The 19,078-nt window shown below is 46.2% G+C and overlaps 1 protein-coding gene across 1 annotated transcript in view; it reads left to right on the top strand.

Annotated features, from left to right (window-relative positions):
- The first annotated feature begins 2,758 nt into the window (after positions 1 to 2,758).
- fanca (FA complementation group A) overlaps positions 2,759 to 19,078 on the top strand; it is a 70,923-nt gene continuing 54,603 nt past the window's right edge. Inside the window, exons 1-16 of the mRNA XM_084094931.1 lie at positions 2,759 to 2,951; positions 4,030 to 4,142; positions 6,099 to 6,162; positions 6,269 to 6,411; positions 6,513 to 6,608; positions 10,397 to 10,464; positions 10,574 to 10,680; positions 11,995 to 12,087; positions 12,899 to 12,953; positions 16,165 to 16,277; positions 16,539 to 16,615; positions 17,181 to 17,322; positions 17,446 to 17,579; positions 18,473 to 18,583; positions 18,660 to 18,755; positions 18,839 to 18,898. Coding sequence (XP_083951057.1) covers positions 2,894 to 2,951; positions 4,030 to 4,142; positions 6,099 to 6,162; positions 6,269 to 6,411; positions 6,513 to 6,608; positions 10,397 to 10,464; positions 10,574 to 10,680; positions 11,995 to 12,087; positions 12,899 to 12,953; positions 16,165 to 16,277; positions 16,539 to 16,615; positions 17,181 to 17,322; positions 17,446 to 17,579; positions 18,473 to 18,583; positions 18,660 to 18,755; positions 18,839 to 18,898 — 1,530 coding nt within the window. The 5' untranslated portion in view covers positions 2,759 to 2,893. The remainder of the gene's footprint in view (positions 2,952 to 4,029; positions 4,143 to 6,098; positions 6,163 to 6,268; positions 6,412 to 6,512; positions 6,609 to 10,396; positions 10,465 to 10,573; positions 10,681 to 11,994; positions 12,088 to 12,898; positions 12,954 to 16,164; positions 16,278 to 16,538; positions 16,616 to 17,180; positions 17,323 to 17,445; positions 17,580 to 18,472; positions 18,584 to 18,659; positions 18,756 to 18,838; positions 18,899 to 19,078) is intronic.

The raw sequence follows: 19,078 nt of genomic DNA, 5'->3' as shown, positions 1-19,078 counted from the left end.
TATGAGTTATCTCCGACTCTCAGTCACTCCTGCTGTGGGATTCGCTTACACTTTATTTGCTAACACTTTATTTTACAGTGTCCTTGTTACGTTACATGTATTTACTATTGTAATAACAGTGAATTATGCATAATTACATGCAACTAACCCTCAACCAAACCCTAACCCTACCCTAACCCTATAGTAAGTACATGTAGATGCTTAATATTACTCAGTGCTTACATTTATAATTACACTGTAAAAATGACACCTTAAAACTAAGTGTAACCCTTTATCTTTATCTTAAGGTGTCCGTGTTACAGTTACAGTTAATTATGCATTTAAGTACTGAGTAATAATAATGAACTATTGTTATAATAATTAACTAAATGTAGTTAATGTCAGGATTAATTGGATGTAATTAGGCATAATGTACAGTTATTACTGCAGTAACTGCATGTGACGTGTAACAGGGACACTGTACACGTGTTATCAGATATCCCACATGTGAGCTGAAAACAGACTTCACCTTTCTAACATGGATCATATTCTGCTGTCTTTATCAAAGTGTTTTTTATGAACATTAAACACTGTGCCTGTTAACCCTCGTCATGAGTTCTGCACACACTCTTATCCAGCCGTCTGGGTTTACGGTGTTACTCGGGTGTTACTCGGGTGTTACTCAGGTGTAGGGTTAGACATTAACAGAAACTCAAGACTAACGCCTTCCTTTAAAGGAAGAGTTCCCAGTCATTATTCACTCATCTTCATATTCTCCTGCACAACAGAAGTGATGATGTGTTTGTCTACACAGTGAAAGTCAATGGGGTCCAAAGTGTCAAGGGCTGGGTATCGATTGGGGTTGAATGGATTATTGTCCTTTTGCATCTTGAAACTGCAACAAAACAGCGTTCTTCATGTGTCTTCATATGCTCAACAGTTTCTGGAGTGAGTGTTGATGTGTGGATGAACTCTGACCTTTACTCCAGTGCTCTCTCCTCCTGCGGTCGAGTGATATCGGGTTTTCTATTGATCTGATTCCAGGATTTCACCATCAGTTGTTTGTTTCGCAACGTCTCAGTTTCAGCTCTTCTGACCGCATAATCTGCAGTGTAACGACTAACAGGAATAACAGGCATTACATGTGTGTGTGAAACTGGAACAAACAGCTTTGTTTAATTTGATCAGATTGTGTTCTTCGGGTAGATCCCACTAACTAATGTAAAACACCGGTTGCATAAACCGCTAAGAACAGTCTTACAAGTTGGTCATCCAGTGTCTTTCATTACATTAAAACATAGATTGGTCTAATTTGACACATGATCACCCTTGACTCACTGCTAAGCTCATACAGACACTGGCTTTACTCACTGATTTGTCTCTATTCAAGAAAACTGATCTGTAATGTGTGACCCTGGATCACGTCACCAGTCTCGAGTCGCACGGGTTTATCTGTGGCAATGGCCAACACTACATCGTATGGGTCAGAATTATAGATTTTTCTTTTATGCCAAAAATCATTGATATTATTAAGTTCCATGAAGATATTTTGTAAATTTCCTACCGTAAATATATAGAACATTTGAGTGAATGCAGCACAATCGCCAACATATATGGACAACTTTAAAGGAGATTTTCTCAATGTTTAGATTTTTTTACACCCTCAGATTCCAGATTTTAAAATAGTTGTATCTCGGCTATCTTATATATTATATATATTTTTATTATATTTGTATATTGTCCTATCCTATCCTGAAACCATACGTCAATGCAAAGCTTATTTATTCAGATTATGTATAAATCTCAATTTCATAAAAGTTACCCATGTGACTGGTTTTGTCGTCCAGGGTCACATATGAGAAATCATGTTTATTTTATAAAATCTAAATAAAACTGAACACCTGAATATTGCAATAAATAAAGTTCAGCACAACAGCCTCTTAAACGTCTACAAACTCTCGAGTCTCAGTTCAGCTCAAGTGCACAAAAAGGCCGTGAGTAAACCAATATCCTTCAGAAAGCTCTCATCAATATAGTGGATAAATAAATAATGTTAAGTACAAATAAATAAAGTCTACTTGCACTGGATGTGCTGGTTTCGGCCTTGTCACGACCTCATCTCCTAAATCAAACACCTGTGATTCACATCTACCTGCGCTCTCCTGCCTGTGAAGTAGGCCTGTGGACAGGTGTGTGTGAGTAAAGGAGAAGCACACAGTTCCTTCAATGACCTTATGTGGAGATATCGCTTCTTTATAGCAGAAACAATGCATCACTCTTCACAAATGTATTGGAGTAAAACGTACATTTACTTATTCAAAAATATAGTCAAGTAGAGAGTAAAAGTTGCTAATATATTTGATACTCAGTAAAACTACAAAGTAGCCAAAAAGATACTTTTACAGTAACTAATTACATTTTACTCCAGTACTTTACACCACTGCTATTATCTAACTCCTTATTGCCTGAGTCTCCATTTTAGAAAAAAGCCAAAATGATAGACATTAATAATGATAAAATAACGATTATTGTAGATAATATGAGGTGAAAACATGTTTGGCTTCACGGAGAGACTTCCATGCAAACTGCATTAGCTCATGTAAGGAGCTGCGGGATGGTTGTGTTGTGGCACGTCTTTCTGTCATTGGTGTGACGCTCGCTCTGCGGGACCTGTGATTGGCTGGCGACAGAGGCGCCCATAACGATTGGCTGCTGCCGGTTGACTCGGAACCAATGAAAACACTCTTCCGCTCTCTCGCAGCCAGTGAGCGCCGTGACGTGTAGCGCGCGGGATTGTTGTGCAGATCAGATCTGCTGAGGAACGCGTGTGTGTGTTTTATATGTGTAGTTTAATTCCGCACAGGATCGATCAAATAGAGTGTGTAAATCTCAGAAAGAGTGTGTTAATGTCAGTATGTTCAGCAGCGCGGATGATCACTCCACACACTCCTCCGCCATCTCGGCTCTGCTCGGTGAGACACAACTCCACTACACACACCCCTCCCGGACACACAACTACATCATTCTCACAGCAATGACACACAGTGTCCACATTATGACATAGAAAGTCATATTTATCTGGTGAGATGTCGAAAATATGATATGTTAAGTCATAATTTATACATTAAAAAGTGGAACCTCTGACATACAGTCATATTTACTAGAGAAAAGTCAAAATTATGATATTATTGGATTAACAAGTATGACCTGCAGCCATTTTTGTGGATGAAAGTTGAAAATATGACACACTAAATCTAAATTATGACACACTAAGTAATAAGACATATTTATGCGATGAAAAGATGAACAAGTCATAATTATGAGGTTAAAAGTTGAAATTGACATAAAAGTCAGAATTGTGACTTTTTATCTCATAATTTGGTTTAAATCTCATTTTTATGTCATAATTAAGTTTTTTCCTCATGTGACCGAAATGGGCTTTCATATATTGTGTGTTATATGTAAATATGTATATAACAATTTTAAGGAGTGTGTTACGGGCAGTCATGGCCTAGTGGTTGGGGAGTTGAACTGGTAACCCAAAGATTGCTGGTTCAATTCCAGAACCGGTGGGAAGTGACTGAGGTGCCCTTGAGCAAGGCACCTAACCCCTAATCGCTCCCCGGGCGCCACTGCCCGCTGCTCTGGGTGTGTGTATCCACGTTTGCAGTGTGTGTGTGTTAACTACTCTGCTCCTAATGTGTGTGCATTAACTTGGATGGGTTAAATGCAGAGGTCAAATTCCAAGTATGGGTTACCATACTACGTTTCACTTTCACTTATATTCCTGTATTCATAAACACACTGACACACACACACACAGTACATGTCATCATCATCATCATCATCATCATCATCTGTTTCTCATTAATCTGCCACTGTTTTCAGAGATGCAGTGTGTGTTTGAAGTGATTGTGTGTTTGTGTAGCGTGCAGATCTCTGAAGAGATGCAGTGTGTGTATGAAGTGATTGTGTGTTTGTGTAGCGTGCAGATCTCTGAAGAGATGCAGTGTGTGTATGAAGTGATTGTGTGTTTGTGTGGTTGTGTAGCATCCAGATCTCTGAAGAGACGCAGAGATGATGATGAGGAGCGGCTCCAGGAATCCAGTGTGAATCTGCTGATGAGAAACCAGAACACAACACAACTGCTGCTGGAGATCACAGTGAGTCCGACTACACAACACCGACACACAACACACAACTGCTGCTGGAGATCACAGTGAGTCCGACTACACAACACCGACACACAACACACAACTGCTGCTGGAGATCACAGTGAGTCCGACTACACAACACCGACACACAACACCGACACACAACACACAACTGCTGCTGGAGATCACAGTGAGTCCGACTACACAACACAGACACACAACATCACAACTGCTGCTGGAGATCACAGTGAGTCCGACTACACAACACCGACACACAACACACAACTGCTGCTGGAGATCACAGTGAGTCCGACTACACAACACCGACACACAACACCGACACACAACAACACAACTGCTGCTGGAGATCACAGTGAGTCCGACTACACAACACCGACACACAACACCGACACACAACATCACAACTGCTGCTGGAGATCACAGTGAGTCCGACTACACAACACCGACACACAACACACAACTGCTGCTGGAGATCACAGTGAGTCCGACTACACAACACCGACACACAACACCGACACACAACAACACAACTGCTGCTGGAGATCACAGTGAGTCCGACTACACAACACCGACACACAACACACAACTGCTGCTGGAGATCACAGTGAGTCCGACTACACAACACCGACACACAACACCGACACACAACAACACAACTGCTGCTGGAGATCACAGTGAGTCCGACTACACAACACCGACACACAACAACACAACTGCTGCTGGAGATCACAGTGAGTCCGACTACACAACACAGACACACAACACCGACACACAACAACACAACTGCTGCTGGAGATCACAGTGAGTCCGACTACACAACACCGACACACAACACCGACACACAACAACACAACTGCTGCTGGAGATCACAGTGAGTCCGACTACACAACACCGACACACAACACCGACACACAACATCACAACTGCTGCTGGAGATCACAGTGAGTCCGACTACACAACACAGACACACAACATCACAACTGCTGCTGGAGATCACAGTGAGTCCGACTACACAACAGCGACACACAACACCGACACACAACATCACAACTGCTGCTGGAGATCACAGTGAGTCCGACTACACAACACCGACACACAACATCACAACTACTACTGGAGATCACAGTGAGTCCGACTACACAACACCGACACACAACATCACAACTGCTGCTGGAGATCACAGTGAGTCCGACTACACAACACCGACACACAACACCGACACACAACATCACAACTGCTGCTGGAGATCACAGTGAGTCCGACTACACAACACCGACACACAACATCACAACTGCTGCTGGAGATCACAGTGAGTCCGACTACACAACACCGACACACAACACCGACACACAACATCACAACTGCTGCTGGAGATCACAGTGAGTCCGACTACACAACACCGACACACAACACCGACACACAACATCACAACTACTACTGGAGATCACAGTGAGTCCGACTACACAACAGCGACACACAACACCGACACACAACATCACAACTGCTGCTGGAGATCACAGTGAGTCCGACTACACAACACCGACACACAACATCACAACTGCTGCTGGAGATCACAGTGAGTCCGACTACACAACACCGACACACAACACCGACACACAACACCGACACACAACACACAACTGCTGCTGGAGATCACAGTGAGTCCGACTACACAACACCGACACACAACATCACAACTGCTGCTGGAGATCACAGTGAGTCCGAGTACACAACACCGACACACAACACCGACACACAACATCACAACTGCTGCTGGAGATCACAGTGAGTCCGACTACACAACACCGACACACAACACCGACACACAACACCGACACACAACACTGACACAGACCCACAACCGCCTCTAAACAGTATTATTTTACAGTAGTAAAGTGAAAAGCAGTGTGTGATTTCACGGATGGTGTATTGTGTGTTTGTCAGTCACATGGTGCGATCCGAGACCTCAGCTGTGACGGATATGAGGATCTGCAGTCGTCAGTTCTGGGTGAGGCTCGTCCTGATACACACACTACCACTGAGGCCTCTGTAATCAGTGTGTGTCGCTGGTGTGAGTGCCTGTCCTGATGTTGTGTTGTGTTGTTGTCGATCAGCGGAGGAGTTGCGGAGCCGATCGGAGCAGATGCAGGTTCCAGTCGCGCTGCTGGCCGTCACAGTTCTGTCCGGGAACATCCGGGATCTGCTCTCACACACACTCGCTGACACACACCGTGTGCTACTGAACGCTGAACAGAGAGTGTGTTGCATGAAGGACTGACTGATACAAATGATTCAGATTCTGATGGATATATCCATACATGACGTGTGTGTGTGTGTGTGTGTGTGTTTCATCATTAGACTGACGTGTGTGCGTTGGTGAAGTCCGCTCGAGCGCTGATGTCTGCTGGGATATTCAGCCCTGAACTCTTCTGGCAGGAATACTGGAAGCTGCAGGCTAGTGTGTGTGTTTGTGTGTGTGTGTGTGTGTGTGTGTGAATGTACAGGTTTGGTTATAATTGTGACTGCCAAATCTCTTCACTTATATATTGAAATATTATATCATCCGACCCGTGAGGATGTTCTACTGGTCCTCACTAAGGCTGATCAATGGGCCGAAACATGTTCTGATGTTAGTCTAGGGTTTGGCTCGTGTTAACTTAGATGAAAATGATATTACAAAATGGAATTACTTTTAATCAATTATTAATGAAACAGAGTTATCATAACATCACCACCACAATGAGAGATCACATGACAAACACCAGTCGACGAGGAGCAGCTGTCCATCGCTGCATTAACGGCTGCAGGCGAGCGCCGCTGTATCCCGAGGGAACCGTGATCCGAAATGATCCGAGATGACCCGAGATGACCCGAGATGAGATGATCCGAGATGATCCGAGATGACCCGAGATGACCCGAGATGATCCGAGATGACCCGAGATGACCCGAGATGAGATGATCCGAGATGATCCGAGATGACCCGAGATGACCCGAGATGATCCGAGATGACCCGAGATGATCCGAGATGATCCGAGATGACCCGAGATGACCCGAGATGATCCGAGATGATCCGAGATGATCCGAGATGACCCGAGATGAGATGATCCGAGATGACCCGAGATGACCCGAGATGAGATGATCCGAGATGACCCGAGATGACCCGAGATGACCCGAGATGATCCGAGATGATCCGAGATGACCCGAGATGATCCGAGATGACCCGAGATGACCCGAGATGAGATGATCCGAGATGATCCGAGATGACCCGAGATGAGATGACCCGAGATGACCCGAGATGAGATGATCCGAGATGATCCGAGATGACCCGAGATGACCCGAGATGAGATGATCCGAGATGAGATGACCCGAGATGAGATGATCCGAGATGAGATGATCCGAGATGAGATGACCCGAGATGACCCGAGATGACCCGAGATGACCCGAGATGATGTCTTCTGGTAGCAAAATGATTTTGAGACGAATGCTTCCTTTAAGTTCCGTTGAGGGAGACCGGTTTAAGAAAACGCAAAGTGCTGTTAGTAACTTCCCCCAGCTATAGCTATATTTATATGAGTGTGTCTGCACCGTCTGTCAGCGCAGCGCGTTCTCGCTCGAGCGTGTGGATATTAGTGTTTAATCTCAATCATAATGCTGACTCGAGTGCCGTTCTGTACGATAACTGTCTGCTTTATTAGCGTTTTTCCTCACGTGTTCCTCTCTTGTTCCCCAGTGTTCCCCAGTGTTCCCCAGTGTTGCTCACGTGTTCCCCAGTGTTGCTCACGTGTTCCCCAGTGTTGCTCACGTGTTCCCCAGTGTTGCTCACGTGTTCCCCAGTGTTGCTCACGTGTTCCCCAGTGTTGCTCACGTGTTCCCCAGTGTTGCTCACGTGTTCCTCTCTTGTTCCCCAGTGTTCCTCTCTTGTTCCCCAGTGTTCCTCTCTTGTTCCCCAGTGTTCCTCTCTTGTTCCCCAGTGTTCCCCAGTGTTCCTCTCTTGTTCCCCAGTGTTCCCCAGTGTTCCTCTCTTGTTCCCCAGTGTTCCCCAGTGTTCCTCTCTTGTTCCCCAGTGTTCCTCTCTTGTTCCCCAGTGTTCCTCTCTTGTTCCCCAGTGTTCCCCAGTGTTCCTCTCTTGTTCCCCAGTGTTCCCCAGTGTTCCTCTCTTGTTCCCCAGTGTTCCTCTCTTGTTCCCCAGTGTTCCTCTCTTGTTCCCCAGTGTTCCTCTCTTGTTCCCCAGTGTTCCTCTCTTGTTCCCCAGTGTTCCCCAGTGTTCCCCAGTGTTCCTCTCTTGTTCCCCAGTGTTCCTCTCTTGTTCCCCAGTGTTCCCCAGTGTTCCTCTCTTGTTCCCCAGTGTTGCTCACGTGTTCCCCAGTGTTCCTCTCTTGTTCCCCAGTGTTCCTCTCTTGTTCCCCAGTGTTGCTCACGTGTTCCCCAGTGTTCCCCAGTGTTGCTCTCTTGTTCCCCAGTGTTCCCCAGTGTTGCTCTCTTGTTCCCCAGTGTTCACCAGTGTTGCTCTCTTGTTCCCCAGTGTTCCCCAGTGTTCCCCAGTGTTCCCCAGTGTTCCCCAGTGTTCCCCAGTGTTCCCCAGTGTTGCTCTCTTGTTCCCCAGTGTTCACCAGTGTTGCTCTCTTGTTCCCCAGTGTTCCCCAGTGTTGCTCTCTTGTTCCCCAGTGTTCCCCAGTGTTGCTCTCTTGTTCCCCAGTGTTCCCCAGTGTTCCCCAGTGTTCCCCAGTGATCCCCAGTGTTCCCCTCTTGTTCCCCAGTGTTCCCCTCTTGTTCCCCAGTGTTCCCCAGTGTTGCTCTCTTGTTCCCCAGTGTTCCCCAGTGTTCCCCAGTGTTGCTCTCTTGTTCCCCAGTGTTCCCCAGTGTTCCCCAGTGTTCCCCAGTGTTCCTCTCTTGTTCGCCAGTGTTCGCCAGTGTTCGCCAGTGTTCGCCAGTGTTCCCCAGTGATCTCCAGTGATCTCCAGTGTTCCCCAGTGTTCCCCAGTGTTCCCCAGTGTTCCCCAGTGTTCCCCAGTGTTCCTCTCTTGTTCGCCAGTGTTCGCCAGTGTTCGCCAGTGTTCGCCAGTGTTCGCCAGTGATCTCCAGTGTTCCCCAGTGTTCCCCAGTGTTCCCCAGTGTTCCCCAGTGTTCCCCAGTGTTCCCCAGTGTTCCCCAGTGTTCCTCTCTTGTTCGCCAGTGTTCGCCAGTGTTCGCCAGTGTTCGCCAGTGTTCGCCAGTGATCTCCAGTGATCTCCAGTGATCCCCAGTGTTCCCCAGTGTTCCCCAGTGTTCCTCTCTTGTTCGCCAGTGTTCGCCAGTGTTCGCCAGTGTTCGCCAGTGTTCGCCAGTGTTCCCCAGTGTTCCCCAGTGTTCCTCTCTTGTTCCCCAGTGTTCCCCAGTGTTCCCCAGTGATCTCCAGTGATCTCCAGTGTTCCCCAGTGATCCCCAGTGATCTCCAGTGTTCCCCAGTGATCCTCTCTTGTTCCCCAGTGTTCCCCAGTGTTACTCATAACTCTTTATTTTCCAGTGATTTCTTCAGAGCTTTTCTCTGTGTATTGTGTCTCATCTCTGTTTCTGCAGTCTTTCTTCAGTTCAGATCTCCCTCTTGCTCGTTCTCTCTCCTAATGCTGATTGGCTTCACGTTTGTTGGTGTGTCGGACCGACTAACATCCAAACAGCATATTTCAAAAACGACTGATCCCACCTTTAAGCTGAGAATGAGTGTCATACTGCACTGTATGAATAACACACACAGATTCTTATTAAAGCTGTGAAAGATATTCAGGCAAGAGCAGTGAATGATGTTCTTTTTCTGTAGTTGTTTGATTGACAGGCCTGTGTGAGGCTGCTGTCTCTTTAAAACCTTAGTAATGGGTCCAATATAAAAATAACTGTTTACTTTCATTTTAGACATAACTGACTGTTTTTACGTGAATACTCACCAAGACGGGCATATCAAGATCTCCTTCCTGCGCAATAAAAGTGTGTACTCTTGTGAAGAAGAGGTATCGGTGTGTAGCACAGGAGTGGACAAGCTGTGGGACGAACTGACTCGTCATAAAACTGCTTCTTTAACTGGCCTGTCAATCATCTTCTAACAGTTAACATCCTCCACATCGCGTGTAGTTTCGTTAGGGCCGGTCGAGCGCTGAGGGCGTGAGGGTGTGAGGGCTGAGGAGTCTGCTGGCATTGCTCTGTTTTCCTGCTTTGTTTATCAGGTTGAATGTAGATCATGTTTCTAAAGCTGTGTTTCTGCGCTCACACAGCCTGTGCTGGAGCTGACGTATCATCTACACACACACAACATCCTCACGCTGGACTTCCTGCTGCACAGGTATCACACACGCACCCACACTCACACTCACACTCACACACACACACACACACACACACACACACACTCACACACACACACAGGCTGATCATGTGATGTGTCTGATCAGAGACGCAGCATCGGTGAGCTCGTGGATCACGGAGCAGCTCAGAGATCTGTGTGTTTCCATGGCAACAGCAGCGGATCAACAGCAGATGCAGCAGCAGATTCTCTCCAGTAAGAAGTTTCCTCCTCACTGTCTGTGTGCTTATATTTCATATTTTACATCAGAACTGCCAAAGCATTGCGTGTAATGATATAGAGACATATGATATAGAGATATATGCAAAAATATAGAGAAATGAATAAAAGGAAAACAAAATAAGATAAAAAGGGATGATGTTGAAGGGGTTGTGACTTGAGGAATCAGATTTGCCTTGATCTTTTGATATTTAAGTCTTTGAACCATTAAAACATCCTGCAAGATTAATAGTTTAAAACGTCCTCCTTATAAACAGCGTTTATTAAATCAATCTCAGAAACAGCTCGTTCTGATATTCTGGGATCAGTGACGTCACACTGGCAAATATATTTGCATAAGCCCGCCTCCAGAGCAAGATTTCGACCAATAGTTACACATCAGTCCACCATAGCCCCGCCCACTGGTGCTACAGGCCACGCCCACTGACATCTGCAGACAACAGGACGAATGTCGGAGTGTAAGAGCGTTCCTCCAGTTTAACTGGTTTGAGTCTCTGTTCCTCAGGAGATCCAGCGCTGGAATCATGTGTGTGGTTTATTATAATGCGTCCGGATCTCGTCTGAGGATTATGTGTTTGTTCGGAGCGTTTGACTCAGAGTAATGGAGAGTTCGATTAATCTAAGTTCATCTTTGAGATCTGGAATCTGACAGCAGCTGCATCACAAACCACAAGTTAATGATTCATAATGCTCTGATGGTTTTATATAGATAATGTTTTCAATGGTGAGTTCAGGGGTTGACACTGTTTCCTATGCAGTGATGTAGCCAATCAGAACAGGGATCGTTTACTGACACGCCTTAAAGGAGCCGCGCCTGAACTCACCGTTTCAGACTGAGGCAATATCAGGGTGGAAAATCATCATTTATCCACACAGATATGTTCTCTGTGCAAAAAAACTTTATTAACATTATAAGTGAAGCTCAAGCAACATTAGAATAATAAAAATAATCCTTGTCATGATCCCTTTAAATGATTAAAATAATAAATTAAATAAAAATAATAAAGTTAGACCAATAATAGAACAGAATGTCACACATAAAGATATATGTAGTCCTTGTGTTCAAATAATGAGCAATGAGTAAACAAGCTTTCATATGTCACACACATTGACACATAACATTATATAATTTAATATTAGTTCATTTTCCGGGTTTCAAGTGTGTGATGGCAGAAACAAGCTTCCGTGGTTTCAGTTTATGATAAACTTTTCCCTGTATTGCTCATTTGGACACAATGGGCCCGTTTCCCATCATGCCGAGCTGCAGTGATGTGTGTGTGTGTGTTGTAGCTGTGGTGTGTGTTCTGGTGCGGAGGGCCTTTGAAGACTCCAGTCACACACTCTCTGAGACCTGCGGCTCAATCCTGGACTCCATGATGACCTGTGAGTGTGTGTGTGTGTGTGTCTGAACCGAGGCGTTCACTTCAGAACGAACATCTCCTGATGAGTTACTCTCCCCTCGCATCCAAGATGCTCACGTCAGGCTTTCTTCAGGCGGAAAGCATTAAGGTTGAGGAAAACACTCCAGATGTTTCTCCATATAGTGTCTTCAATGGGGTCCAGCGGGTCGAAGGTCCAGATGTGAGTTTCAGTGCAGCTTCAAAGTCTCGACCCGATCCAGCCGAGGAATAAGAGTTTTATCCAGACAAACCAGCGGACATTTTAGAACAATATAAACATTTATATACTTTTATCCACTAATGCTGGTCGTGCTCTAGCTGTGATGCGACACACATTACGTGATGAGGTTGAAAGGTCAAGCGTGATGTAGGGGCAAGAACAGACTCAGTGTTTACAGAGAGAACCTGCAAAGACTGAGTCAAACGACATTTACAAAACAAACAAATAAAAGGTAAAACAACGATGTCGGACGATTTTGAAGTTGGAGGAGAAAATTCGATTTTCCTACATTTCTGACCCGGAACACGCGTGACCTTTCACCTTTCAGTGTGATGCGTGTCGCATCACAGCAGTGCAAGACCAGCATGTGTGGTTAAAGGAAGGAAGGAAGGAGAGTAAATCATCAGGAAATGTTGATTCGGAAGGGAACTAATCCTTTAAACTGCAGCACTTTATGTCATGTGTCCTGCAGTGTGTTCTTTCTCTCATCAAATATTTGACCATTAAACTGAAAATAATTAGTGTGTAATGATTCTCCATCTAATCTAATAATCTGAGTGTGTTTTCTGGCCAGGGCTGCTGGACACACTGAGCGATGAAGACTCGGAGACGTCAGCCAATGCGCTCTGGTAAGTGCCTGATCAATAACGGTTCAGTGAGGGGGTCAGGGGTCAGGAGGGGTCAGGGGTCAGGATGGGACAGGGTTACGGCTCAGTCCGTGCCAAATCAAACGGGTTTCTTCTCGTGCTTCTTCAGAGTCACACTGGTCTCCAGCAACTTTGCAGCCCTGGGTCTTGATATCTGAAGCTCCATGATCCCAGTTCTGTGGAAGTTAATGACGTTTCAAACCCCAAACTTTAGTTTTCCAGGATTTTACATTTATTTAACGGATAAAGAAAATTCTCTTCATTTTAGGAAAGCCAAGAAATAACATTTGTTACAAAAAACATTTTGCTTATAAATCTGCATCCACTTCAGAGTCGGCAGTCGACTTGGATTTCTGCTTTTAGACGCATTAATATTTCATCCCTGAAGATCAATAATCCATTGTGGGAATCAGTGTTGGGACATGGCATGACTCCTGCATTATTCAGTGTTCCTGTGTGTGTGTGTTCCTGTGTGTGTGTGTGTGTTCCTGTGTGTGTGTTCCTGTGTGTGTGTTCCTGTGTGTGTGTTCCTGTGTGTGTGTTCCTGTGTGTGTGTTCCTGTGTGTGTGTTCCTGTGTGTGTGTGTGTGTTCCTGTGTGTGTGTGTGTTCCTGTGTGTGTGTGTGTTCCTGTGTGTGTGTGTGTTCCTGTGTGTGTGTGTGTTCCTGTGTGTGTGTGTGTTCCTGTGTGTGTGTGTGTTCCTGTGTGTGTGTGTTCCTGTGTGTGTGTGTGTGTTCCTGTGTGTGTGTGTGTTCCTGTGTGTGTGTTCCTGTGTGTGTGTTCCTGTGTGTGTGTTCCTGTGTGTGTGTTCCTGTGTGTGTGTGTGTGTGTTCCTGTGTGTGTGTGTGTGTTCCTGTGTGTGTGTGTGTTCCTGTGTGTGTGTGTGTGTGTTCCTGTGTGTGTGTGTGTGTTCCTGTGTGTGTGTGTTCCTGTGTGTGTGTGTTCCTGTGTGTGTGTGTGTGTGTGTGTGTTCCTGTGTGTGTGTGTGTGTTCCTGTGTGTGTGTGTGTGTTCCTGTGTGTGTGTGTGTTCCTGTGTGTGTGTGTGTGTGTGTTCGTGTGTGTTCCTGTGTGTGTGTGTGTTCCTGTGTGTGTGTGTGTTCCTGTGTGTGTGTGTGTTCCTGTGTGTGTGTGTGTGTTCCTGTGTGTGTGTGTTCCTGTGTGTGTGTGTGTGTTCCTGTGTGTGTGTGTGTGTTCCTGTGTGTGTGTGTTCCTGTGTGTGTGTGTGTTCCTGTGTGTGTGTGTGTTCCTGTGTGTGTTCCTGTGTGTGTGTGTGTGTTCCTGTGTGTGTGTGTTCCTGTGTGTGTGTGTTCCTGTGTGTGTGTGTTCCTGTGTGTGTGTGTTCCTGTGTGTGTGTGTTCCTGTGTGTGTGTGTGTTCCTGTGTGTGTGTGTGTGTGTGTGTGTGTGTGTTCCTGTGTGTGTGTGTGTTCCTGTGTGTGTGTGTTCCTGTGTGTGTGTGTGTGTGTGTGTGTTCCTGTGTGTGTGTGTGTGTTCCTGTGTGTGTGTGTGTTCCTGTGTGTGTGTGTGTTCCTGTGTGTGTGTGTGTTCCTGTGTGTGTGTGTGTGTGTTCCTGTGTGTGTTCCTGTGTGTGTGTGTGTGTTCCTGTGTTCCTGTGTGTGTGTGTGTGTGTGTGTGTGTGTTCCTGTGTGTGTGTGTGTGTGTGTGTGTTCCTGTGTGTGTGTGTGTGTGTTCCTGTGTGTGTGTGTGTGTTCCTGTGTGTGTGTGTGTTCCTGTGTGTGTGTGTGTTCCTGTGTGTGTGTGTGTTCCTGTGTGTGTGTGTGTGTGTGTGTGTTCCTGTGTGTGTGTGTGTGTGTGTGTGTGTGTTCCTGTGTGTGTGTGTGTGTTCCTGTGTGTGTTCCTGTGTGTGTTCCTGTGTGTGTTCCTGTGTGTGTGTTCCTGTGTGTGTGTGTGTGTGTGTGTGTGTGTGTGTTCCTGTGTGTGTGTTCCTGTGTGTGTGTGTGTGTGTGTGTGTTCCTGTGTGTGTGTGTGTTCCTGTGTGTGTTCCTGTGTGTGTTCCTGTGTGTGTTCCTGTGTGTGTGTTCCTGTGTGTGTGTGTGTGTGTGTGTGTGTGTTCCTGTGTGTGTGTTCCTGTGTGTGTGTGTGTGTGTGTGTGTGTGTTCCTGTGTGTGTGTGTGTGTTCCTGTGTGTGTTCCTGTGTGTGTGTGTGTTCCTGTGTGTGTGTGTCCCTGTGTGATGGATCCTCGTGTGTGCTGTGTGTTCCTGTGTGTGTGTGTTCCTGTGTGTGTGTGTTCCTGTGTGTGTGTGTTCCTGTGTGTGTGTGTGTGTGTTCCTGTGTGTGTTCCTGTGTGTGTTCCTGTGTGTGTGTTCCTGTGTGTGTGTGTGTGTGTGTGTGTGTTCCTGTGTGTGTGTTCCTGTGTGTGTGTTCCTGTGTGTGTGTGTTCCTGTGTGTGTGTGTGTTCCTGTGTGTGTGTGTGTTCCTGTGTGTGTGTGTGTTCCTGTGTGTGTGTGTGTTCCTGTGTGTGTGTGTGTTCCTGTGTGTGTGTGTCCCTGTGTGATGGATCCTCGTGTGTGCTGTGTGTTCCTGTGTGTGTGTGTTCCTGTGTGTGTGTGTTCCTGTGTGTGTGTGTTCCTGTGTGTGTGTGTGTGTTCCTGTGTGTGTGTGTGTGTGTTCCTGTGTGTGTGTGTGTTCCTGTGTGTGTGTGTGTTCCTGTGTGTGTGTGTGTGTGTGTGTGTGTGTTCCTGTGTGTGTGTGTGTTCCTGTGTGTGTGTGTGTGTGTGTGTGTGTGTGTGTGTGTGTGTGTTCCTGTGTGTGTGTGTGTTCCTGTGTGTGTGTGTGTGTGTGTGTGTGTGTGTTCCTGTGTGTGTGTGTGTGTGTGTTCCTGTGTGTGTGTGTGTGTGTGTGTGTTCCTGTGTGTGTGTGTTCCTGTGTGTGTGTGTTCCTGTGTGTGTGTGTGTGTGTGTGTGTGTGTGTTCCTGTGTGTGTGTGTGTGTTCCTGTGTGTGTGTGTGTTCCTGTGTGTGTGTGTGTTCCTGTGTGTTCCTGTGTGTGTGTGTGTGTGTGTGTGTGTGTGTGTGTGTGTGTGTGTGTGTGTGTTCCTGTGTGTGTGTTCCTGTGTGTGTGTTCCTGTGTGTGTGTTCCTGTGTGTGTGTGTGTGTGTGTGTGTTCCTGTGTGTGTGTGTGTTCCTGTGTGTGTGTGTCCCTGTGTGATGGATCCTCGTGTGTGCTGTGATTCAGGGTGCAGGTGTTCGACGCCTCCGTGTTCGGTGTGTGTGTTTCTGAAGACACACTGCAGCGGTTCTTCACACACTCGCTCATGCGCGTCCTCACACACCAACCCGTCTTCAAAGGTGAGACTTCAGGCAGACTTCACTTTACTGCAATATTCGGCCTCCTTGCTCTGCGATAGTGAAGGGCAGATCGTTGCTGTGTGAGTAATAAGCGAGTGAATGGCGTGTCAGTCTGTCAGTACAGTGTGAGTTTTAGAAACAGATCAGTCGAGTGATCGATTCAGTGACTCAGTCAGAAAGTCACTGGCTTAATGTGTGTGTGTGTGTGTGTGTGATCACCTGTACGGCTGTTTGATGGGTGTGTAATTGTGATTTGTGTAGTGTCGGATGCCATCGCCACACAGAGTGAGTGGAGCTTTGCTAAAACCCCCCCGTTACTGACGGCTCTCTTCTGCAAGGTGAGCGACGCGACATGAACTCTGAGCTCAATATTTACACACAGAGTAACCTGAGCTTATTCACTGAGTGTCATGTGCCTTCACAAGCTCACTGAGATCAGATCTGTCTCTTTACACACACACACACACACACACACACACACACACACACACACACACACAGGCACCAGAGGAAGAGGTTTAACTCCCAGTGTTCACTGAATCTGCTGAGACCACTGAACATAAGCAACACATTAACTTATCTGCATATCTTTACATGAGGCGCTTCTGCTCGTCTCTCAGAGATTCAGTATGAAGCCTCACTTGGTTTTGCTTTTCCTTCTAAGTTGCTTTGTTTTGAAATCTAAATTCCCGGTAGTAAATGTGGTTTATAGGAAAGAGACACCAAGGATGAAAACAGTGAAGATACAGTGTTAAACTCTAATAGCAGAGTCCACAGCACAGCCCTAATGATGACGGCACAGTAGCACTGCATTCACAGATCGTGTGTGTGTTCCTGCTGATGAAAACATTGACATCTGATCAGATTCCATCCTGTGTGTGTGTGTGTGTGTGTGTGTGTCAGATCTGTGTTGTCTTCAGCGTGGAGTGTGTGTTGGATCAGCTGCAGCAGGTGTTGGAGACACACGAGGTGAACTGGCGTCACGTGCTGTCGTGTGTGTCTCACCTGCTGGTTCATGATGCGCAGACGCAGAGCCGCCTCACAGGTACACACACACACACATACACACACACACATATATACATACATACTACAGCTCTTCAGCTTCTGCTGAGGGAGTCCTGACCTGTGTGTGTGTGTGTGTGTGTGTGTGTGTGTGTGTGTTCAGATCTGCTGTCCCGGATGCTGAGGTCCTCGTGTCACAGCTGTGATGTGGAGAAGATGGTCTCGCTGTTCCTGCTGTCCCGCCAGGCGTCTCTCGAGGGACCCGCCGTCTTCCCCTCGTACAGCGACTGGTTTAAAGTCAGTCGTCCGCTACGAACACGCGCGCGCTAAACCCTGCGGGTGTTGTGTTGTGTTGTGTTGTGTTGTGTTGTGTTGTGTTCCCGCCAATTTGAGAGGATTATCATATTGGACTAAAACTGACTGACTTTGCTCACACAGGGTATAACTCTGTGGTATAACAGGGTATAACAGGGTATAACTCTGTGGTATAACAGGGTATAACAGGGTATAACTCTGTGGTATAACAGGGTATAACAGGGTATAACTCTATGGAAGCTTGTTTTCGTCACAGAATAAAACATTTTAATAGATAATTGCAAGTTTACATCACTCAATGCTGACTTTATATCGAGCAATTGCGACTTTAAATTACGCAATTCTGAGAATTCTGAGATGTAAACTCTATTTTTTATTCTGTGGCGGAAACAAGCTTCCATACAACTTCCCAACATTTCTTGATAATTCTTGTACTTTTGGGTTTTTTTCCCACCTTGTTATACTTGTGGTGTTCCCAGGCAAATGACCGGCTTCTAAATCTCTCGTTATGCTGTTATTGTTTTGGATTAAGTCGAGTTTTCTTTCACATAGCACATGTTTTGTATGTTGTTTTGACTGATCTTAGTTGTTTTAGGTGAAACGGAGAACGTTCTCACTCATAAACGGAGGTGCATGAGCTCAGATCATGGAGGCAGATCCACTAAGAAATACAAAACCTGAGCTAACTGAAAGAAAACAAGTCGATAAAAAGATGAAATACTATATTTGGTGATTTCATAGTGAGATTTACATGCAATTTAAAAGGCCGGCCATTTTTGACTCGCTCGTGTTCAGCACCGCACCAGGGTCACATGATTTCTGATGTTTTTGTGTTTTGTGTTGATGGGTAATCTGAGGGTGATTCTCTGTGTCAGTTGTCGTTTGGTGGATCTAGCAGTTTCCACGCTAAGAGCAAGAAGTCCACCCTGTTCCTCCTGAAGTTCCTGTCAGACCTGGTTCCCTTTGAACGGCCTCAGTACCTGAAGGTCAGTGTTCCTGCGGTGTGAGAGTAACCCAGTGCTGATGGCCTGAATGTGAAAGGTCGTGTGATGTGTTCTCCAGGTTCACGTCATGCATCCGCCGTTCGTCGGGGGGAAGTATCGCTCTCTGCTGCAGGAGTACGTCACGCTCGCCAAGACACGCCTGAGAGATCTGAAGGTCTGAGAGCGTCTCAACCAGAGGAGGTGAAGGATGTGCTTCTGCGGGACTGACGGGGTGTGTGTGTGTGTGTGTGTGCGCAGGTGTCGCTGGAGGAGACGGGCATCTTCGAGGTGGTGAACGGCTCCGCCGGTGCGGTTGAAGTAAGTCATGTGACCTGTGTGAATGCTGCCTCTGTTTGGGTCTCACAGTCGCTTCTGTGTTACGGCAACATCGAATTTCTGATGTAAAAATGCAACGACCTCATCTGAACCTCATCTGAATGTAATATCTGCGGCGAGCACTGATGGAGGATCCAGCTACACTTCAAAAACATACAGCGT

Source organism: Abramis brama, assembly GCF_963993115.1.
Source record: "Abramis brama genome assembly, chromosome: 20".
Lineage (NCBI taxonomy): Eukaryota > Metazoa > Chordata > Actinopteri > Cypriniformes > Leuciscidae > Abramis > Abramis brama.
The sequence above is the reverse complement of the archived record's forward strand: the minus strand, read 5'-3'. Positions and strand labels throughout refer to the sequence as shown.